Source organism: Ictalurus furcatus, chromosome 6, assembly GCF_023375685.1.
Source record: "Ictalurus furcatus strain D&B chromosome 6, Billie_1.0, whole genome shotgun sequence".
NCBI lineage: Eukaryota > Metazoa > Chordata > Actinopteri > Siluriformes > Ictaluridae > Ictalurus > Ictalurus furcatus.
Genome location: NC_071260.1, coordinates 3,769,112 through 3,790,819, shown reverse-complemented (window position 1 = coordinate 3,790,819; position 21,708 = coordinate 3,769,112). Strand labels below are relative to the sequence as shown.

At 40.5% G+C, this 21,708-nt stretch overlaps 1 protein-coding gene across 5 annotated transcripts in view; it reads right to left on the bottom strand.

Annotated features, from left to right (window-relative positions):
• Positions 1 to 813: 813 nt before the first annotated feature.
• The window catches only part of gulp1a (GULP PTB domain containing engulfment adaptor 1a), a 125,870-nt gene continuing 104,975 nt past the window's right edge, over positions 814 to 21,708 (bottom strand). For 4 of the 5 annotated variants that reach the window (XM_053626255.1, XM_053626257.1, XM_053626256.1 and 1 more), the window contains 9 exons: positions 21,303 to 21,364; positions 14,883 to 14,954; positions 11,590 to 11,688; positions 10,163 to 10,300; positions 9,365 to 9,481; positions 9,106 to 9,192; positions 7,401 to 7,530; positions 5,705 to 5,799; positions 814 to 1,722 (listed from right to left, as the gene is read on the bottom strand). In XM_053626255.1, the coding sequence (XP_053482230.1) occupies positions 1,651 to 1,722; positions 5,705 to 5,799; positions 7,401 to 7,530; positions 9,106 to 9,192; positions 9,365 to 9,481; positions 10,163 to 10,300; positions 11,590 to 11,688; positions 14,883 to 14,954; positions 21,303 to 21,364 (872 nt within the window). In that variant the 3' untranslated portion in view covers positions 814 to 1,650. Of the gene's footprint in view, positions 1,723 to 5,704; positions 5,800 to 7,400; positions 7,531 to 8,774; positions 9,000 to 9,105; positions 9,193 to 9,364; positions 9,482 to 10,162; positions 10,301 to 11,589; positions 11,689 to 14,882; positions 14,955 to 21,302; positions 21,365 to 21,708 lie in introns of all 5 variants that reach the window. The other variant, XM_053626258.1, reaches the window with a different exon arrangement.

Sequence of the window (21,708 nt, the reverse complement as noted above, 5' to 3'; positions counted from 1 at the left end):
ATGACATTTTTTAGCACAATAAACTGAATTGTACATTCATATGATTGACGCATTTGGTACATATTTGAGAATTAATATGGTGCATCATCTCATTTCTGAGATGTTTTCTTTAAGTTTTTTTTTCAAATACTGAAAAAAATCAATTCTTAAGAAATTCATCCATATTCAAAGATAAGTAATCTAAAATGTTCTCGCTTATAAACACTCACAACATTTCTAATGTACTCCTAAAATACATTATTCAGCAATGTCTTTGTGTTGTACTGTGTAAAATCTGAACTATTTTAATGAAATATCAGTGTTGACTATTTTGTGACTACTATTTTAACTCTGTTATTTAATATATGTTTTGTATACACTAATAAGAAATAATTGATTGGGGGGGATACGTCCACAAAGAAGCGTAATATATAAAAAGAATTTCCTAAAAGAAAAAAAAAAAAAAAAGAAAGTATTTCCCAGATCATTCCAGTGGGATGGGCAATTCAAGATGACTCCAGCTCGTTTCATTCACGCGGTCGCTGAGGAAGACGAGGTTTAATGAAGAATTCACCAGACGCACAACTACTTCTCGATTCAAATCTGAAAGACGGGACTGATGCAAACAAGCTCAAACGCTGAAAATGTGATGAGTGCAAAAAAGCAGAAACTCAGGATTATTGTGCAATTTTGTGAAGTATTTTTTGCCATGCCACATCAAAAAAAATAAACCCTTCAACATTCACACCTGGATAAATATCTGCTTTCTGATAAACTGCCTCATGAACTGTGCCGTGGATGGTCGGTTAACAAAATAGGCAAAAACATCAGACCTCACATATTACTGTCTTTAATGACTACAACAGCAAAGGCTAAAATATTGCATACAAAGTAAAAAAATACAATCAAATCAAAAAAAAAAAAAAAAAAAGGAAAGAAAACAGGTCAATATATGGACAGAATACTTTTTTTTTCTCAAAGTGCTTCCTGGTGCAAGAATATACTAAAATAGATAATAATACCAAATTAAAATGCAGTACAAGTACACATTATTACACAAACAATCCAGCTACAGAGTTATAAAATCCATCAAAAATATTAATGTCCAGTTAAGAAAATATTACAATGATTCTGATGAATAACAAGGGGGGGGAAAATGAAATGAAACGTAATCTAGAGTTAGCAAAGGGTAAGATTGATATTCCAGTATTTGTAAGTGTATTAATTAAGACGATGCTGCATGCTGTCATGAAGTGGACGTTTGTCTGATGTGAGAACAAATTAAAAGATCAACATCTGTGTAAAATAAGATCGACATCATGGTGCGCCATATGAAACCCTTCCTCTCAGGTTGTACCATCGGTTTTATTATCTACATCTATCAGTGCCTGCACACACACACACACACACACACACACACACACACACACACACACACACACACACAGACAGAGACAGACAGTCCTCCATGCCCTTGTTACAGTTCATACAAAAATAGCAATCTGGCATTCTGCTTCTCAATATACTTTCTTTTTGTAAACCAAATACCAAACGCAAATACATACAAATCTCATGGTGAAAACACTGACAACTTGACTGTAGACCCAAAATTTTGGCACTTTATTACAAATGGGTGAACAGTTAAGTTAACAAAGAAATTTCTTCCTGGCATCAGCAGCGACCGTCGAGTGGATCAAGGGAAAAAACAGTGCCCTCTACTGTTAGTCCCATTTTGAACCCCTCCTGAAAAAACAAACAAATAAACAAACAAAAAGAAAAACAATGCAATGAGTATGAGGAAACAGTCAGTAAAGTCAAAGCTATACAAACATAATGGTTAGATTTTTTTTTTAATGTAAATGATGTGACAATGGGCAAATGAACAAAAACATTTAATTTGACATATTTTATATTTAATTAAAAGTTTCTTAACACAGGAATCAATCAATTAAAAAAAAAAACCAAACAAAAAAACAACAACTAATAATACAAACAGTTTGCTGAAGACAAGCAGACTAAGGACATGGATGACTGGAACCATGTCCTGTGGTCTGATGAGACCAAGATAAACTTATTTGGTTCAGATGGTGTCAAGCATGTGTGGCAGCAACCAGGTGAGGAGAACAAAGACAAGTGTGTCTTGCCTACAGTCAAGCATGGTGGTGGGAGTGTCATGGTCTGGGGCTGCATGAGTGCTGCCGGCACTGGGGAGCTACAGTTCATTGAGGGAACCATGAATGCCAACATGTACTGTGACATACTGAAGCAGAGCATGATCCCCTCCCTTTGGAGACTGGGCTGCAGGGCAGTATTCCAGCATGATAACAACCCAAACACACCTCCAAGACGACCACTGCCTTGCTAAAGAAGCTGAGGGTGAAGGTGATGGACTGGCCAAGCATGTCTCCAGACCTAAACCCTATTGAGCATCTGTGGGGCATCCTCAAACGGAAGGTGGAGGAGCACAAGTTCTCTAACATCCACCAGCTCCGTGATGTCATCATGGAGGAGTGGAAGAGGACTCCAGTGGCAACCTGTGAAGCTCTGGTGAACTCCATGCCCAAGAGGGTTAAGGCAGTGCTGGAAAATAATGGTGGCCACACAAAATACTGACACGTTGGGCCCAATTTGGACATTTTCACTTAGGGGTGTACTCACTTTTGTTGCCAGCGGTTTAGACATTAATGGCTGTGTGTTGAGTTATTTTGAGGGGACAGTAAATTTACACTGTTACATAAGCTGTACACTCACTACTTTACATTGTAGCAAAGTGTCATTTCTTCAGTGTTGTCACATGAAAAGATATAATCAAATATTTACAAAAATGTGACGGGTGTACTCACTTTTGTGAGATACTGTAACTTTTAATACAAGTGTTTCACGTTCAAGCCTTTTCAGCACTGACATCAAACGGACAGAAAGATGACAGTGTTTTTTTTTTGTTGTTGTTGTTGTTTAAAAAAAACAAATCTGCATAAACTGTATAGACAAAGAAACATTGAATGACTTCTATGAAAATGTTCAGGACAGTTTGACAGCAGTGAATGAATTATGAATTTAAATGTGAGAATGAGACAATACAAACCATCTCTGCCTCTGTCAGCAATAAGAGGAAAGACACAGGAAACAGAGGTGTAAAATACGGCTAGTGTTAGAATAAAAAAATTGTAGAAATACTGATAAACCTATTGCAATGGAGCATTTTGATATTTAATCATTATTATTATTATTATTATTTTAAATGAGCAGAGCAGACAGGATATTACAGGTTATATCACAATCTTACTGTTTTGCTAATATTTTTTCCCTGTACATCTAAGCAGTTTATTTCTCATATACATTCACATGACAGACTTTTTTGTTTCATGTTGTTCAGATTGCTGTGCGCTGGTTGTCAGTAAGCATTTCCTGAAATATTTCACTTTGTCACATTGTGGCGAACTCGCAACTACACTTCCCAGAATGCAGTGCCAACTACAAACATGTTCGACGAGAACTACACTTACCGACCATGCACGCGCTCACGTTCGCCGGAGTACTGAGTGCTAACAACTGTGCTGCATCATAGGTTATAAAAGGCCTCGTTAAGTTCAGTGCCTCGCGAAGTAAACACCGAGCAACTTTTCCTCTGACGTTCACCAAGCTTTTGTTTATGTTTCGGATTTTTACGTTTTTTTTTGGTCGTTTTTGCCTGTATTTGGATTACATTTCCCTGCTTAGCCCATTCTGGATTGTTCGCCCAACCTACTGCTCACTTCCGGCTTCCGGCTGATCCCCGCACTCCATATATATGTCTTTATGGGCATCATTTCTCACTTACTCAATATTTTCACAATATTGTGAATATTTACTCAATATATATATATTTTTAATTTAATACAATTTTATTTTATCTAAGAATGAATATATAGTAAAATCCAGAAGACATTTGTCACATTGGGTTCTCCATTCAACCACCATTGACTTCAAAGTATGATTTAAACCCTTCAGTGTTGTAAGATGGCGCCCCCTTTTGGTGACTTTAAGGTGCTGTTTATCTGGTAACACACGACTGATTACAATCAGCAAATGTTGATGTGATGGTCAATTACATATGATGCAAATGTGTAAGACTTGTATCATCTATATGAGTTGGTAAATCACACTGGATAGGCTAGGTTGAATAATAACAGAACAGCCATTACAATATCTCTGGATATTAATTTCTTAAATTTCCCAGCAGTGAGAATCGACAGTGAGTCTAATGTTATGCAGGAACAAGCAAATTTAGCTAGCTAACACTGTAGTGAACTATTCCCAAGCCCTATTGACCACAACAAACAAACAAATGAGTGGGCATTAACGATATTTAGAGGCAAACACTGGATTTCTTCAGTTCTTCAGCCCAGTAGTCCCCGGCTAACAATGGTGGCTCAACGGTTAAGTCTCTGGGCTACTGATCAGAAGGTTGGGGGTTCAACCCCCAGCAGTGCCAAGCTGTTGGGCCTTTGAGCAACCCTCTCTGAAAATGTGCTGTATTTATCGTATGTATTTTGTATCCTAACAAGCTGGGATATGCAAATAAAATCATTTCAGTGTGCTGTAATGTATATGTAACAAATAGAAGCTTCTTCTTCTAATGGTATGGCTCCAAATAACAAATTAGCCACTGTTACGTAGGGTGATTCTGTATGCTCTTCCACAAAATGAATTCCATTGCGTTCAATGGAACGCACTAGTGAATAGCCACTTGACTTGAATAGGCACTCTATAATTTAACCAAACTATCTAAGCTCAAACATCATAAACCTGTACGATAAACGTGCTACTAGGTATTTCATTAAAAACACTCATCCTTCTCTCTGATTTTCTCACCTTCCTATCCTGCCATTTTTGGAATCCCGATTTAGGTTTATTTTTGCCAGACATTTTCTTGTCAAGCGGCAGATCAACTAAGCTCTTCACCCTCAATCGTACAAACCACGGACAGTGGACTAAACCATTATTTTGGAGGGAGGTAATGGTTGGGAAAATATGGAACCCCATAATTGTCACCATATTTCACCACACTAGGGTGCATGTGTCATAAGATTTAGCCTAATGTTATGATATCTATGACTTTTTTGCACCTTGCCTTTTATGTCCAATGGGGATCCTACTCAGGCCATGTACAGACAGTGGGCACCACATTGTATCATTTTCTATGGATATAGATTAGCATTTTGCCCCACCTTAGATTGCCACCCCTATAAAGGCACTGGTTCTAACCTAGCCACTGCATTATAAAAGGTCAGGCTATTACTGAATAATTAATAGCAGTTACTGAATGATATGCTTTCAAATTGAAGAACTGGACATTAATATGAGACTTAAAGGAGTTAAACAGATACCTAAAATCAAAGACAACAGAGTTTTGTTCAGTACAGACAGTGTTCAGGCCAAGATCAGGACTATATTCATACATCACAGCAGGGCCACAGCAGGATCTACACAGCTGGGACAACACACTCAAATTAATTACAGTGAGAGTGCAAAAGTCATGTCCTCATAACGATCCCTGACTCAGCTTTGGAGAAACGCTGGGAGAGATTGATATGAATGGAAATGACCGATGGGAGTCTGTACTCTGTGCCAGTGCCAGCACATACCGTCTGCTCCAGCAGCTGCCTATGTACAGCAGGCCATTTGCTTAAATGATTTATTTGCCCATCAATTATTCGTCCATAATTCAGAGACATGCAGTCACCTGCATCTCATCCAGCCGCGACTGGACGTCTGGGGGAAAGTCGGCACCACCGCAAGTGAAAGGGTCGAAGGGCTCGGCACCAAACAGGTCCCTTCCTGAAGGAAACAACATGGACATAATGCCATCAACAACGCTGACTAGGTTGATATAGGCATAATAAATCAAAACCAGGGTTATGAACTACAAATATAAAATCAGAGACCATATTTAATGTTTGAGAAGAGAGTCACGCTTTATACAGTGAGTACTGAGCAACTAATGTCCAGGATTGGGCTGGTCTGGCTTGAAGGGCCATAAAAAGATGATATTGGTTGATTTTCATAAACCGAGACCTGCCTTTATTTTATTTCTAAATATACATCTTTTGTTTCATGGCTTGTGATTGAACACAACAGGCATATTTTCTTAAGTTAAATGTTCAGACTTATTTAGGATTTATTTATGAGTTTATGAGCTGACTTTTTGGTTTAAACTCCTTTCGCTGATATGTTTTATCTTTTCACTTTGGTTAACAGCTTCCTACATTACCCACAATGCCGTTTGACTACTGCTGATAGTGGCACGAGTAGGATTTCTCCCTCGGTACATCTAAACCTATAGCGAGCGATGCAGCAGTGCTTTAGTCCTTAGGCTCGTCTAGCTCTTTCACCTCCTCATCTGTACACTGTGCTCACTCTGATCAGCTTCCAAAGCGTCATGCTAATACCACCGTCAATGTTGGTCATCGCTAAGATCACTAACTAGCCGAGACAAGTCTGTGCCGTACCTCAGCACCACTGCTGGACAGTACTTCTGCACGGGATTTCTCATTCATATGATGTTAAATGTAGTTGGAAAATGGTGAGTGAGAAAAGAAGCTCTTAGTTTTTTGTTTTTAGGAGCTAACAACCAAAGAATTAGCACCAGAATCTCTAAACACATCACAAATATTCCAGTCTAAACATATTTAATGCGTTTCAGGGCAGAGGTTTCGTTTAAGAGACTTTCACTAGCCATGAAAATGTCTTTATGCTCACTGGACGTGTTACATTTGCACTTTAGAAAATATAAAATGAACAACGTTTTAACTAAACTTCAATCAGAAAAGGATGAAAAACTAATGCCATGTAATCAGCACGACGCTATGACTGTAATACATTAGTGAGATGATTTAATCTGTTGACTACAGTTTTAATCAGTAACGTATAATGGACCACATCGGAGAAAATAACCTTCCCAATCTTTATCGTGAATACTGATAGAGCTCCAGCTGATGGAAATATGGTTCTAACTGAACATATTAAGACTTTGAGGATGCTTTATTGGTCACTCGATCTGTTTATCAAACACGTTTAAATCAGCAGGATGAAGAAGTGGGGAAATAGTCTTTAGTAGTCTAGATAGCAATTACACTGGATTTCATCATACATGGAAAAATTTAATGCAATCCCATTCACAACTGCACTGTCAGTGCGAGATTCTTCAGAATATCTTAATATAGAATATCTTTTCTCCTATTGGATTAAGATCATTTGGTTATACAGAGTCTAGAGGCCAGCTGATCCTAAATGTCCACCAGGTTACACTTTTATTGTTAACGGTTCAGGGTTTCAGGAGAATATTGCAGTCATGTAAAACACCATGAATGATAAATGAATAAAAGAAATACAGATTTGATTATTTGATGATTAAATGATCTCAATTAGAAGAAACTGACTGATCTCTGTCGGTCTTGCTGGAGGTGGAGGAGGTGAAGAATTACTAGCTGGGAGTGGAACCAGAGGTGCCACTGGAGAAAACGGAACCATGTCGAAAATATCCGTGGGAACTTTGGAGTTGTTACCCCCCTGCCAAAAAGATAAGCAACGGCAAGATCAATAACTTCTATATTTATAGCACTCTATAGTACAGTATTTGCAGTTTTCTTGCGTATTAACCACATCTGTTCAGATTTTATTATAAACGTTTCATCAAATAAAATAAAACAGTTGTTTCGCAGCCCTTTAATCAACTGAGCCACATAAGGAGTCTTAAAAGTCACATATACAGTATAACCTTATCTGTGTGCATTAAACAGGTAGAAATATTATAGTGTAATATACAGTGTCCCTCAGTACTATAGGCACGCTTGACAAAAAATGAGCAAAAGTTCTGCTAAATTACCAGGATATTTCAGTTCAAAATCTGGTTGCCTCTGCCAGGAGGTTAACGTTTAGCCATATATACTGTAGCTTTAAATAAGATAATGAGGCAACGTTAAACAGGGAAGTCCGCATGCGCGAACCTAAGAATATAAACAAGCTTAAATTGTTTGGCATGAAGGAGTGGACTCATCGGCTGGCTATAAAGCCTGTGCACAGGGGCACTGCCATGCTGGAATAGATTTGGACCTCTTTATTCCATGGGAAGTGGTAGCACAGGGGTTAACACATTGGGCTATTGATCAGAAGCTCATGAGTTCAAACCTAAACAAGCTACCACTGGTTAGCCCTTGAGCAAAGCCCTCAACTGCTCAGATTTATAAATTAAATAAAATGTAAGATGATCTGGATAAAGGGTGTCTGCCAAATGCTATAACTGTAACGAAGGACACTTTCCACATATGGAATGGTGATGGTTGGGTGTCCACATACTTTTGGTCATGCAGTGCATAAACAGATCAAAAGTGTCATGTTTTTCAATTAATAAAAAAAAAAAAAATGTAACTGCTGAAAAATTGCTGTATTGAAAATAGTAAACTACAGCAAGGTAACTGTAACTCCACTTCTTAACACGCTGAATCACACCATCCTGTCGTTGATTATATTTCAAAGCGATAAGCCCTGTCGTGCTTCATTCTTGGTATACACTTCCTGTCCATAGGAAACATACTCAATATTTGTAAAAATGTTATTAAGTGGATAAACCTATAAATAAAACTGTTTCTGTGCTATAATTGTTTTTTGAAACACTGACTTGGAATTATGCATGATGATAAGATTATGCTCGTGCATACAATTACAATAGTATAGAAAAGAGGTGGGAAAAAAAGAGAAGAAAATAAGTGACAGAGGAAGAGAAATAAAATGTTTGGCTTTGTTTTGTCTGTTACTTTTGGCCGAGGGACCCCTGCTCCAGTGAGAGGCTTTGGCAGAGCAGGTTTGGCGGGAGGAGGAGTCAAAACTCCAGCCGATAAGCTGGAGTCAGGAGAGCTCATTGGCGTTAGTGTGACAGAAGAGATTTCTAGACAGGAGAAGGAGGTCAGATTGTGACACCAGAAGAGAGACGAGGGTCTCTGCAGCATGTACGCCTCGTTAGTAGAGTTAATGTGAAGCAACTGCAGGAAAAGAGATCAGATAGCTCAGAGATTTTAAGAAGCAGTTACTACACAGCATTTTCTCTCTCTCTCTCTCACACACACACACACTCCATGCAGTCCTTACAGGAGGAACCGGAGCGATAAGCAGTTGTTCCTCAAGCGTTTGCAACTGTTTTTTCAATTCCGAATTTTCCGTCTCCAGCTCCTGAATCTGTGCGGAGAAGAGTGAAGTCAATTTTGTTGTTTTTGTTTTACCTTTTTTTTTTATTTTATTTTAAAGAAAGCAATTTTCAGGCTAGGTGCTGGTTGAAGACTTGAAGTGCTGTCATTACAGTGGATGTGTATGAGGAAAAAGGAAAAAGCTAGAACATCTTAAATCTTACTCTTTTCTGCAAGCTTGCTATCTGTTTCCTCGTCTCCACGTCTTTCCCTCCCGACTCCAAGAACTTTTTGTATGCCAGATCAAACGCCTGGCCAATAGTCAAAGTGATCTCTTCTGCCTAAAGAAGCACAAGGAAGACACGGGCATTTTTGGTTGTCTTAATACAGTGCAGCACTTTTCTACATATTAATCCTGCTTATTAATATTGGCATAATATAAAAATTTGTCATTTTTCAAACAGCTGCCGGTGACTTGAGTTCAAACGTTACATCAATATTTACTCCTTTCTTCCAAGGTCACCTCTGAGGTTGCCAGATTGTTCTTCAATAGAGTGTTTCAATAGAGTTTAGACCACAGCCGTTAAACATAAGCACCAAAAAAAAAAAGGGAGAGTAAATTTACTAATGTAGGAAATTGCATTTTTCTCCTTTTCTGTCAAATGTCATACAGTAGAACATAAATAAAAGAAAAACAAATATGATGATATGAATGAGAAGATGCCATGCATTGTATAAATAACCATAAAAATATATACAGCACAAAATTGGAATAAATTCCAGTACAACAATTGCCTAGATCTCTAAAAAAACAACAACAAAAAAAAAACATTTTATAGTTACATCTGAGGTCTGGATACCAATCTGTGCAATTGAAGTAATAAATCCTCACTTCACGTGCTTACGTCTGCACTGAAAACAGCCATATAGAACTAAAATCACACCTTAGCTCCCAGTCCGTTTCACAATTCAAGTGATTCGCAGCAATCACAACAATGAGCGATGAGCGTGTATCATCTTACACATTTTTCACTGTCGAACACGTAGCAGAGATGTTTGTTAGATTCGGAGTCTTTGCAGATAAACGTGAATATCCTTTTGTCTGTTTTATCGTCTGCGCAGAAGGATATCCGGTGCAACTGGCAATTGTGCTGCACTTCCTGGGAAGAGAAGACGTAGTTCATTTAATAATATATGAGAGTCAAATAAGTGATGTACTGTATGTCCACCTGAAACGCCATGTTACTGAGAAACGGGACAGCGCAAAGTCTTCCCATGTCAAACTGTTGATTAAGAAGAAAAGGGTGTAACAGGCAGTTCGTAACATTCAGAGGTAAAGCGGCGCGTTTTCCATCAAAGGAAAGTCTTTAGGGCAGAGCATTTTTGCTTTTTCTGTCTTATCAACTTCAAGAAAGTCATTTGATGAGCAGGTGCTATAGCGAAAGTGATAACAAGAACCAATTTGTTTTGCAGATATTCAACAACATAAATGGGTGAAAAGTACTATGTGCTATGCTTTATTTTTATTTATTTTTTTTTATGTTAGCTTCAGCAAATTGCTGTTGTATAAGAAGAATAAAACACTACAGGACATGCTGTTATTGGAAAATAATCCACTTCAGGGATGGTAACCGTAATGAGTAGAGTCAGGCCACATCACATCGCTGATTATTTTCCTCTAACAGTGCACCCTCAAGTGTTTTATCCTTTACAGAATAGATTTTCAAATCACTCACCACTGGGCTCATTGCTCGACATTTCAAATGTGCAGTGCAATAAGAGCATCGTGTTTTAAGCTCAGCTGAAGTTTAGTTCAGGTTTGTGGAGTGCTGTAGGTTGTACAGCAGTGAATTGATCGGGTGTTGTTCGGTGTTATAGCTATAACAGAAGGAAGGATGCTGCAGCATGAGGCACATAGCTGTACTGGAGAAAAGCGATTATTCAGAAAGGAGGAGGGGTGAAAGCAGAAGATGGATTACCCGACAGCAAACATCAATACAACAGCAGCGCATATTCTATTAAAAGATGAAAACACACCAGCTGTTTCTGTATCAGATATAAAACACCCTGAGCATCTGCATCCTGATCCATTTGAGACCACTGTAGATCATATAGACAATAACTGTGTCTGAATTTAATATGGTACTGCGCTAGGTTCTGCAGGGTGATGAAAGAGGTATCTGAAGGATTTTACAATTCTTACATTACATTAAAAAAAAAAACTTCTTTTAGATATCTGCAGGATAAATCTAAAAGAGTTGATACGGACAATCTTATTATCGAGTGAGGCAGCATTCAGATGAGTCCTGAAGATAAGTATCACAGAGTGACAGTAAATAAAAATCGATATGAATCCTCACTTCCTGGCCACATAGGTCTTTAGATCTGAGAGAGAGAGAGAGAGAGAGAGAGAGACTACAAGGCAGATACAGACTGATTATGAACACACCTTTGTTTTGGGATCTAGTATCTTCACTCCGTAGATTGAGATTTGTAACTCCACTTTAGGGATCTTCTGTCCCTCTGACTTCTTGATGTGTCTTTGAAACTGCACACATCAAAATGTATTTAGAACAGAGCAAGACCAACAACAAAACAGATTTTGCAGCTCGGATATTAAACTAACAATCTGTACAACAGTGGCGTTTATGTATTTATTTGCTAGTTTGTTTTCTGCCCATCCATCAGTATGAGCTACTATCTATATATATATACACATGCTACAGTATATGGCCAAATGTATGTGGACACCTTATCATAATATCTGTATGTGATGTGATTCTAACACACCAACTTTGGCAAACCACGTCTTCATGGACCTGGCTTTGTGCACAGGGGCATTGCACGCTCCAAAATCTACCGGAAAGCCTTCCCAGAAAAGTGGAGGCTACTATTATAACAGCAAAGGAGGGACTAAATCTGGAATGCGATGATCAAAAAGCACACATTGTCGATTTTTTGATAGGAAAAAAATGTAGGAACGAGCAACAGAGCTCATCTGATGCTGTAACGTTGTTTGCAGGTGGGTGAATTAGCCGGTTAACCGTAGAACAAAATGAAGAGCTTTTGGTCGGCAACTTGCATTTCTGATGACAAGACAGACATGAAGAGCATTTGGAATTTATGGCTGTTTTATATTTAAGTCGATGTTCGGATACGGCTAAGGAGTTCCGGGGTGAACCATGAGGAGGAATGGTCACCGGATGGTACCAGCCTAGTTTTAATAGGGGCTTGATCTTCAATAGCACCCGAGATAGTTATAGTTAATCTGTGAGGACAGGTAAGGTTCAGTGAATCACCAATCGAGCAGAGAAACAAACAGGGTCAACAGCATTAAGGTTACTGTTACGCCACGGCCAGCAGATGGCACTGCGTCACGGCTTCTGACTGGTCACGTGACTCTTTTGTTTCCGTTTGCTTCCTGCTTGGACATTGATTTAAGTCTGATCATGTCTCTGATTTGCCCCAGGTGTCCATGTTTTGGTTTGATTATGTTGACTATTTAAACCCCTCCGTGACTGCGCACTTTGCGCAGTATTATTTGGTTTACATTAGTCATGTCGAGGAAGTATGACGGTATGTGCTAACGTGTAGCATGCTAGCAGTCGTAGCTAGATGTCCAGAGTTTGTATAGTCAGTAGAGACCGCGCTCCCTGTGTTTTGTTTGTCTGCTAATCAATAAAGACTTCGACCTGCACCTGCATCTGCCTCCAGTCCCGTTTCGTAACAGAATACTGCGCCAAAAATGCGGAAGCAGCAGGTATCCATGAGCCAGGAACAGCCGAAGAGGCCAGGATTTGGGCGCTTTACCGTTCGTCCCTGGAGATGAGCAAACAGCTCGAAGAGGAAATTGCTCAGTGTAAAGCCGAGCTGCGCGCCGCGTCATCCCTCGCGCCATTCACCCCGTCCCCGCAGCTGAAGAGCGACGCCGTGCCACACAGCCAGCAAAGTGACCTGAGCATCTGGAGCTTCCCACTGCAGGGGAATTGCACCACGCTGCGCAGTCCAGAGGTGAAGGCTGGCCCAGAAATTTTTTTTGGGGGGGGGGGCAATGAGGACAGCAGAGCTCCAGCCTGAGGCCTACAGGGAGGTCTCAGCTGTGGAGCTCCCACCTGAGGTCAACATGGCGACCTCAGAGGGACAGCTTGAGGCGGCCGAGGAGGCAGTCCCGCTGTCCAGCCCGGCCGAGGAGGCCGTCCCGCTGCCCTGCACAGCCGAGGAAGCTGTCCTGCTGTCCAGCCCAGCAGAGGAGGCCGTCCCGCTGCCCTGCACGGCCGAGGAAGCTGTCCTGCTGCCCTGCCCGGCCGAGGAGGCCGCCCAGCCCTCCAGTCCCACTGGGGACGCCGCCCAGCCCTCCAGTGCCGCCGGGGGCGGCGCCCTGCGTTCCAGAGCCGGCGCCCAGCGTTCCAGTGCTGCCGGGGGCGGCGCCCTGCATTCCAGAGCCGGCGCCCAGCGTTCCAGTGCCGCCGGGGGCGGCGCCCAGAGTTCCAGTGCCGCCGGGGGTGGCGCCCAGCGTTCCAGTGCCGGCGCCCAGCGTTCCAGAGCCGCCGGGGGCGGCGCCATGCTTTCCAGAGCCGGTGCCCAGCGTTCCAGTGCTGCCGGGGGCGGCGCCCTGCATTCCAGAGCCGGCGCCCAGCGTTCCAGTGCCGCCGGGGGCGGCGCCCAGAGTTCCAGTGCCGTCGGGGGCGGCGCCCTGCGCTCCAGGGGCGCCGCCCTACGTTCCAGAGCTGCCGGGGGCGGCGCCCTGCGTTCCACTTCCAGCGCCACCGGGGGCGGTGCTCCGTCTTTCAACCCCGGTGGGGGTGCTGCTCCGCCCCTCTGCTGCCCGACGGAGGCTGCCTCGCTTTCCGTGGCAGCGAGAGACAGCTCGCACAGGGGCCCGGGACCCCCGTTGGAGGGGGGTTCTTGGTGCTCCGGGAGGAGCACCCTTTGGAGGGGGGTTCTGTTATGCCACGGCCAGTAGATGGCACTGCGGCACGGCTTCTGACTGGTCACGTGACTCTTTTGTTTTCGTTTGCTTCCTGCTTGGACATTGATTTAAGTCTGATCATGTCTCTGATTTGCCCCAGGTGTCCATGTTTTGGTTTGATTATGTTGACTATTTAAACCCCTCTATGACTGCGCACTTTGCGCAGTATTATTTGGTTTACATTTGTCATGTCGAGGAAGTATGACGGTATGTGCTAACGTGTAGCATGCTAGCGGTCGTAGCTAGATGTCCAGAGTTTGTATAGTCAGTAGAGACCGCGCTCCCTGTGTTTTGTTTGTCTGCTAATTAATAAAGACTTTGACCTGCACCTGCATCCGCCTCCAGTCCCGTTTCGTAACAGTTACGATACAATATCTACAGTGGTATGCTGATACTAAACTATGGTCAGATATAGGTAACCTTGAGTCAGATGAACAGACATTATTGAGGTTAGAAGTGCAGATTAAATCAAGTGTATGACCATGTTTGTGGGTTTATCCATCCATCTATCCATTACTCAGTGATTGGTCTGTACTGTAAAGCTGCTGTTCAGATTAGTGTATATAACAGGGAAATAACAGAAGCATATCTGCAGTTATTACACACCATTTACTGAGGCTGATGAGGGAACTCTGAGAACACAGAGAACAGGGTGCACTACTGGCACCACTGTTCACTCAGATAAACGAGTTTCAGGACTGCTATTCTTGGCCGTGTACGCACACGGTCAGTGTAAGGATAAGGTCCTAAACAGTCATTAAGCACTCACTAACCTTGAGTTTTCGAACTGCATCTCTCACCACCTCTGTTCCTTTGGGCTGATCGACCTCCGTGTTCCCCAGAAACTGAGGACATAACAAATACAGAAGTAAACAACGTGAGAAGATGACAACGTACAAGAGCAGCAGCGCAGTATGAGACCGGGGAAGTGTAAAGCCGTTATTAGAGCAACAAGACAATGTTACTGTTCTTTAAACTGTTCTAACAGATCGTTAAATAAATAATAGACCAGACACACAAGATTTTCACAAAAAAAAAAAATACTTCACAAAGGGAATGCCATAGATATATATATATATATATATATATATATATATATATATATATATATATATATATATATATATATATATATCACAGCGCAGCCCTACCTGCAAACATTCTACTCTCAATTAGAATTTCTAAGTTATAAAAAAAGAAGCTTTAATACACCTTTGATAACGACGTCAAAGCATGAAGCTCTGTCATTCTGCTTACTGTGCAACAACACACCGCGTAACAGATCTGAAAGCAGTCAAACCAGCAGTGCTGCCGATGGTGTTAAACACCGTCTAGACAAAATGTTCGACCGAAACACACTCGCAGCTTCCTCACTGCACTTCCTGGGCTTGTGTCATAGTGCCTCACGTCTTTCCTGCCCATGCTGGGGTTTAGTTCAAACACCGGTAATTACAAAACCTAATGTCCCTTCCAACGTGTGTAATTTCAGCCTGTTCAGCTGCTCTCTGAGCCATCCGCAAAGCTGCTGAAGATGAATAAATGTGATTCTACACTCCCGTCTGTCATGTAACAAGAAACTCTGGACTCCACTTCCCATCAGCCACTGCACTGCACTAGCTGTCACATGACCACCTGCACCTGACTCACGTTTTGTTAATGAGCACTCGTGTGTATATATAGTCCTTGTCTGCACTGTTTGCTGGTCTTTCGTTGTCCTAGACTCTTGTTGTTCATGTCTCAGTGTTTTGTGTCATGCCACCATGTTATACCAAGTTGTCTTTGTTTCATAGTACGTTTGTTTAAATAAATGTTATTATCTGCACTTGCTTCTGGCTCAACCTCGATTCGTGACACCGTCTCCAAGCTTCCTTATTACAGTATGCCATGATACAGAAATCAGAACAGAAATGAGTACTACTACTACCACCACCAAGAACAACAATACTTCTAAAAGTAATACAACTAACACTTACAGTAATTTACTAATACTACAACTAATAGTAATTATATTTTACTGCTGGAGCAGTCTTACAGCATTTAATAGCTCTGACAAATTGTATTCAGATACTGTGATATTTAGAAAACTGTATTAAATCTCAGTCAATAATAATAATAATAGTGTCTGAGCAGTTCACTTGTGTGGCCACTGTGAGCTGCTGTTGTGCTCCTCAGAAAACCACTCAACCACCAGAAAGCGTAACACAAATTATCCTCACCACTGAACCACAAGGCCAAGAGTGTTGCAAAAATGGCCCAGTTTCCCTCCCAAGATGTTTCACACATTCAGCCATAAATCCTTTTTTTTTTTTTTTATGAGCCTACTTTGTGATAAAATATGGATTAAAGATTGAATTAAAAGTGACAAAGGAATTACAAGGAAGACTTGACTACATCTACAACTAAATGCATAAAGCCAAATGAAAAGTCAAGTAAAATAACAGCACTAATTGTTAGATGATTTGGGTAGTAGTCACAGCAAGTTCCCGAGTTTTAAAGCTTTATCAAATAGTTTCATCACTTTTCTGTGTTTTTACGCTCTGCAGCGCAGGAGCTAATGATCACAAACCTGGATTTGAAACACAGCCTATCTAGTATACAGAGCTACAGGGTTTTGTAAACTCGACAAATGTATACTGAGGTCGGTTTTAAACAGGCAGCCAGCACAGTGATGCTCAAACGGGTGTAATATAACACTCTCTTCCTGGGTGCAGCTGTAATTCGTCTGCTGCGTGTTTTGGTACTTTGCTGAAAAATAGTCTGTGACCAACATTAGAGTATGAGTTACAGCAGATTATTTAATGGAGTGAGTCATATTAAAATTTGTCTGTAGCCCATGTGGTCTAATGATAAGTATAATTAGTGCGGTTTGAAGAATTGGACTGCAATGTGGTAAACACTTTTAGACTATAACTTAGAGGAATACAAATGACTATTTCACCGATCTGGAAAGAACTGTGAAAGGAAGTTATTATGTATATAATATAATCCAGTTTGCATTCATTTTAAAGCTATAGTCCACAGGATTTTTTGTTTGTTTTGGGGCTGCTGTGAGTCACAATATAAATCTTCTAATCCTGTATGACACATCCATTATTTCTATTTACATGTCAAATGCCAGTTCGGATATGTCAAACATCATCGTGCTCCAGATTTAGAGATGAAAGAAGTCTAAATACATGGTGACTGCCAGGAACCACAGCCAATCAGGAGAGAGTCCGGTGTTCTACTACAACAGGAAAATAGATTCATGCGTGCTGGAGTTTTAGATTTACTTGCTGAACAGGCAAGGCGTTTATTTATTCTGTAATTTGGGTGATCTCTAGTGAATGATAGTCAACTAAAAGAGAACACGGATCAGGAAGTAAAAATACACACATCAGAAGCGAGCAGAGGTGTTTTCTTCTCTACACCGATGTCTATATAGTTATAATCTAGCTAGATTGTGTCTAGCAGTGTCAGTGATTTGTGGAGCATCTTCAATGTGCTGGCAGATTACAGAGGAGAAATCAATAAGTTTTGTTCTTTCAATTAGTACTCTGTTACGATCACATTGATGCGCACAATCATTTTTTGTTGTTGTTGTTTTTTAATGGAAGCGGATAGTTATATATCAGAGATACAAATACTTGGAAAGCATCCCAAATTGCATACTACCATACTAAAGAGTTTGTCAGTGTACCATTAGTGATTATCACTTTTATTATATTTGCACGTGTGGTTTTCCTGTGCGTGGAAACTTTGTGTGTGAACATATTTCTGATGCTGATTTTAGAACTGAGCTAGACAACATTCAGAAGAAATGCTCTTCTGCTATTAGCATGCAAAGGCATATTTCTACCAGACGGGGTGAAATTCAATAATCTTCCATCCAACAGCTTTATACACTGTGTGATGAATCTCAAAAGCTTTTTTCGGCCGCAGGCATTTGGGATTCTATAATTGAGAAGTCTAAACGATGAGATCATGACAAGGCTAATGACGATTATAGTTCACTCTGAAGGTCATGCTGATTGATGTGTCATATTCCAGACAGCAGGGATAAACCCACTGTGCTGCTCGGGGTGGACGACATTTTGTTCCACATCACTGATCACTACTGGACCTGAAAGACTGTCCGTCTGTCCAACCAAATTATCCATCCATGCATCTATCAACACTAACCCTAACCCTATCTTCCCATCTCCAAATGTCTAATAATTGTTTGGAATCGAATAAGCATTTCGATCTCACCATAACACATGGGGTTTAAAATCTATTCCTGTTCATCTATCACCTGAGACAATGTGGCAGACAACAATTCCAGCCTCCTGATGAGAGAGAAACTTTGGCAGCTCAACTCCAGCTGGCATATATTAAGGTTTCTGGCTTCAATAAGACATCTGAGAAGAGCTACGCCGGAGTGAAAGGCTCTCATCCCCTAACAGCAGGTGTAGCCGAGAAGAAAACAAAATAGACAGCTTCCTGTACAGATGTGGTGAGCAGCCAAGGAAGGAGATATAACAAAAAAAAAGAACATTGTTTGTTTAAAAAGCTCCTAGCATCGTGCTGAGGGAGGGAGTGTTTGTGTGTGTGTGTGTGTGCGTGTGTGCGCGTGTGTGCGCGGACATGTGTATGGATCGATCCATTCATTTGTTTGGGTTCTGGATGATATTTTGCTTTTTTTTTTATCAGTTTATCTGTACTTCTCAAATAACAAACAGATAAGAAAGGGCTTTAATTTAGCAGCGCAGCTATGCATCCACGTTACAGCAGAACAGTGTGTGAAACACAACGAAGAGCCTCAAAATGAGAAAATGGTAATAAATGCAGATAAGCGCCTGCTGTGATTCAGTGCTACAGCAATCCTCAGATATAAAGCCAAATATCTGAGGGTCTTCGATAAATACAACATTTCTTAATAAAAATAAGATGTCTTGCTTAGCTGTCTAGGGTACACAACTTAATAACTGATCTGAACCGTGTGTAAGGAAAAATTTGCAAATGAACAAACAAGCATCTAAATGCACCACTGAAGATCAGTGCACAAAATATCTATCTATCTATCTATCTATCTACTCAGTCATTTTTATGTATTTATACATTTTTATTTATTTATTGCATATTTATAAATACATTTGATTGAGTGACTGATTGACTGACTGACTGACTGAGTGACTGAGTGACTGATTGATTGACTGACTTACTGACAGACTTACTGTCTGATTGATTGACTGACTGTCTGATTGATTGATTGATTGACTGACTGATTGACTGACTGATTGACTGACTGACCTGATTGATTGACTGACTGACTGACCTGATTGATTGACTGACTGACTGACTGACTGGGGGAAAAATTCAAGATGTTCTCAAACTTTCCACATCAATTTCTTGAAATTTCTACACTTGTACGTTAAAAAACTTGAAATGTGATATGCACTAGAGAGGCTATGTTTACGTGCAGAAATATTTAACCACACGTTGCGTTGGATTCAGAGTTGCTTTCCATGTATAGTGAAATCCTCAGAATTAACTACACATTTATGTGTTGCTTGGACAGATACGTTCTATTATTTAGTTATTTACGATTATGACCTCATACAATATTTCAGCCTGAAACGAACTTCGGATTGTAAAAACTCCGAAAAATGATTCATCGCCATATTAAATATATCACACTGAAATAAATATTTGACAAAGTCCACAAGAGGGCAGAAAAAATATGCATAGTGCTTGGAGGCAACACTTAAGACAATAATGTGAAGGACCACATTAATTATGAATTATTATGAATCATTACAAGAGTTATGACCTACACTTCAGTTTGATTTCTCATTAAAGTCTCATTAAACTAAAATAAACTCTCATTAAAACAAGAACTAAAGTAGTAGGAGTGTGAAAGGTTTGCTGGAGAGCTTGCTAAAGTTCTTGTATCAGTACAGAAGTTTCTATGATGGTTTTTTTAGTAGAAACATAGTGTAATAGTTTACTACTCAGTAGAATATAAACATTTCAGATAACGCTGAATAATAAAAAAGGTAAAGCAACATTTTATAAAAATGTAAGAAAAAACTAGGCCTAAGGCTTTTGCACAGACTTTCGCAAAAGACCAGGTGATATTTTTCTCTTCAGCCGTCCAGTTTGTGCGATCCTCTGCCCAATGTAGCATCAGACTCTGGACTTCTGCAGTTGTAGCCGATTTGCCTCAATGTTTGATGTGCTGTTCATCTGAGGCATCTGAGATGCCTTTCTGCTCACCACGGTTGTAATGAGTAACCATATGCTTCCTGAACAAGTCTGGCCATTCTCCACATCAAACCTCTCTCATCAACAAGGCATTTTGTCCACAGAACAACCTCTCACTGGATGTGTATTTGTTTTTCGCACCATTTTGTGTAAACTCTAGAGCAGGGGTGAGCAATCTTATCCAGAAAGGGCCGGTGTGGTGTGGGTGCAGGTTTTCATTCCAACCAAGCAGAAGCCACACCTGAATCTACTGAAAGCCAAGATCAACTGATTTAAACAGGTGGAATCAGGTGTGCCTCCTGCTGGGTTGGAACGAAAACCTGCACCCACACCGGCCCTTTCCGGATAAGATTGCCCACCCCTGCTCTAGAGAATGTTGTGCATAAAACTTCATCAGCAGTTTCTGAAATACTCAAACCAGCCCGTCTGGCACCAACAGCCACAACCACATGGTGAAAGACACCGAGATGACTTTTTTTCGCCAAATTGTGATGATATGCTTCGCGCTGTGTCACATCACATGCTCCTAAGTGAACTGTGAGCAGGTAATGTAAAAAAAAAATCTGAATAGGGCAACCAGAAATTCAAGCACATGCACAATGCGACTCTAAATAAACATGGGTGTATGTTTTGAACTAAAGTTGACAACTCTAAATACATCCCATAGCATCGCGAGTTGTTTCCCTCCAAATGAGTATCCCTGTTTCCAGTCTTCCCAGACCTGTGCAAGAACCCTATTTTGTTTTCCTTTCTTATAAATCACATTAATATATGGACATTTTAGCCTTAAATATATAGTCTGATGGTAAAAAGATAAATGATGTGCAATAAAATGGTTAAGACAGTCCATAAAAAAAAGACTGGGTCAATGGGTTCACAAAAAAAAACAAAAAAAAGCAACAAAAGCACACCCCATTGCTTTATAAACTGTAATTTTACCCATGACAGAGAAAGTCCTTAATACATACCTTGGCATTGTAGGCAATAAAATGCTTGGCCAGGGCCTCGGGCGTATGCATCCATGATTTATCTAGAAAGAGATCAAGCATCATTAAGTGGAGGAGCTTAAAATAGAATATGCTGCAAATGAAGAAGGCATCTCACAATTCAGAGTGTAAATCAATTTCTAACACAAGGTCAGGAAGGTGGACAATGTCTCTTAATTCAGTTAATGAGACTAAATGCCAAAATCAATAATACATAAAAGGTTTATTACAATTATTGGCAGGATGTGAGCAGATACAGGCTGGGAAAACCTCTATTGAATTCTCTAATAAAAGGGACTGTTTGGCATGAGACAAGAAAAAAAAAAATTAAAATTCTCACACACGAGCTTTGAATACAGTGAAAGATGAGCAATTACAGTCATACATC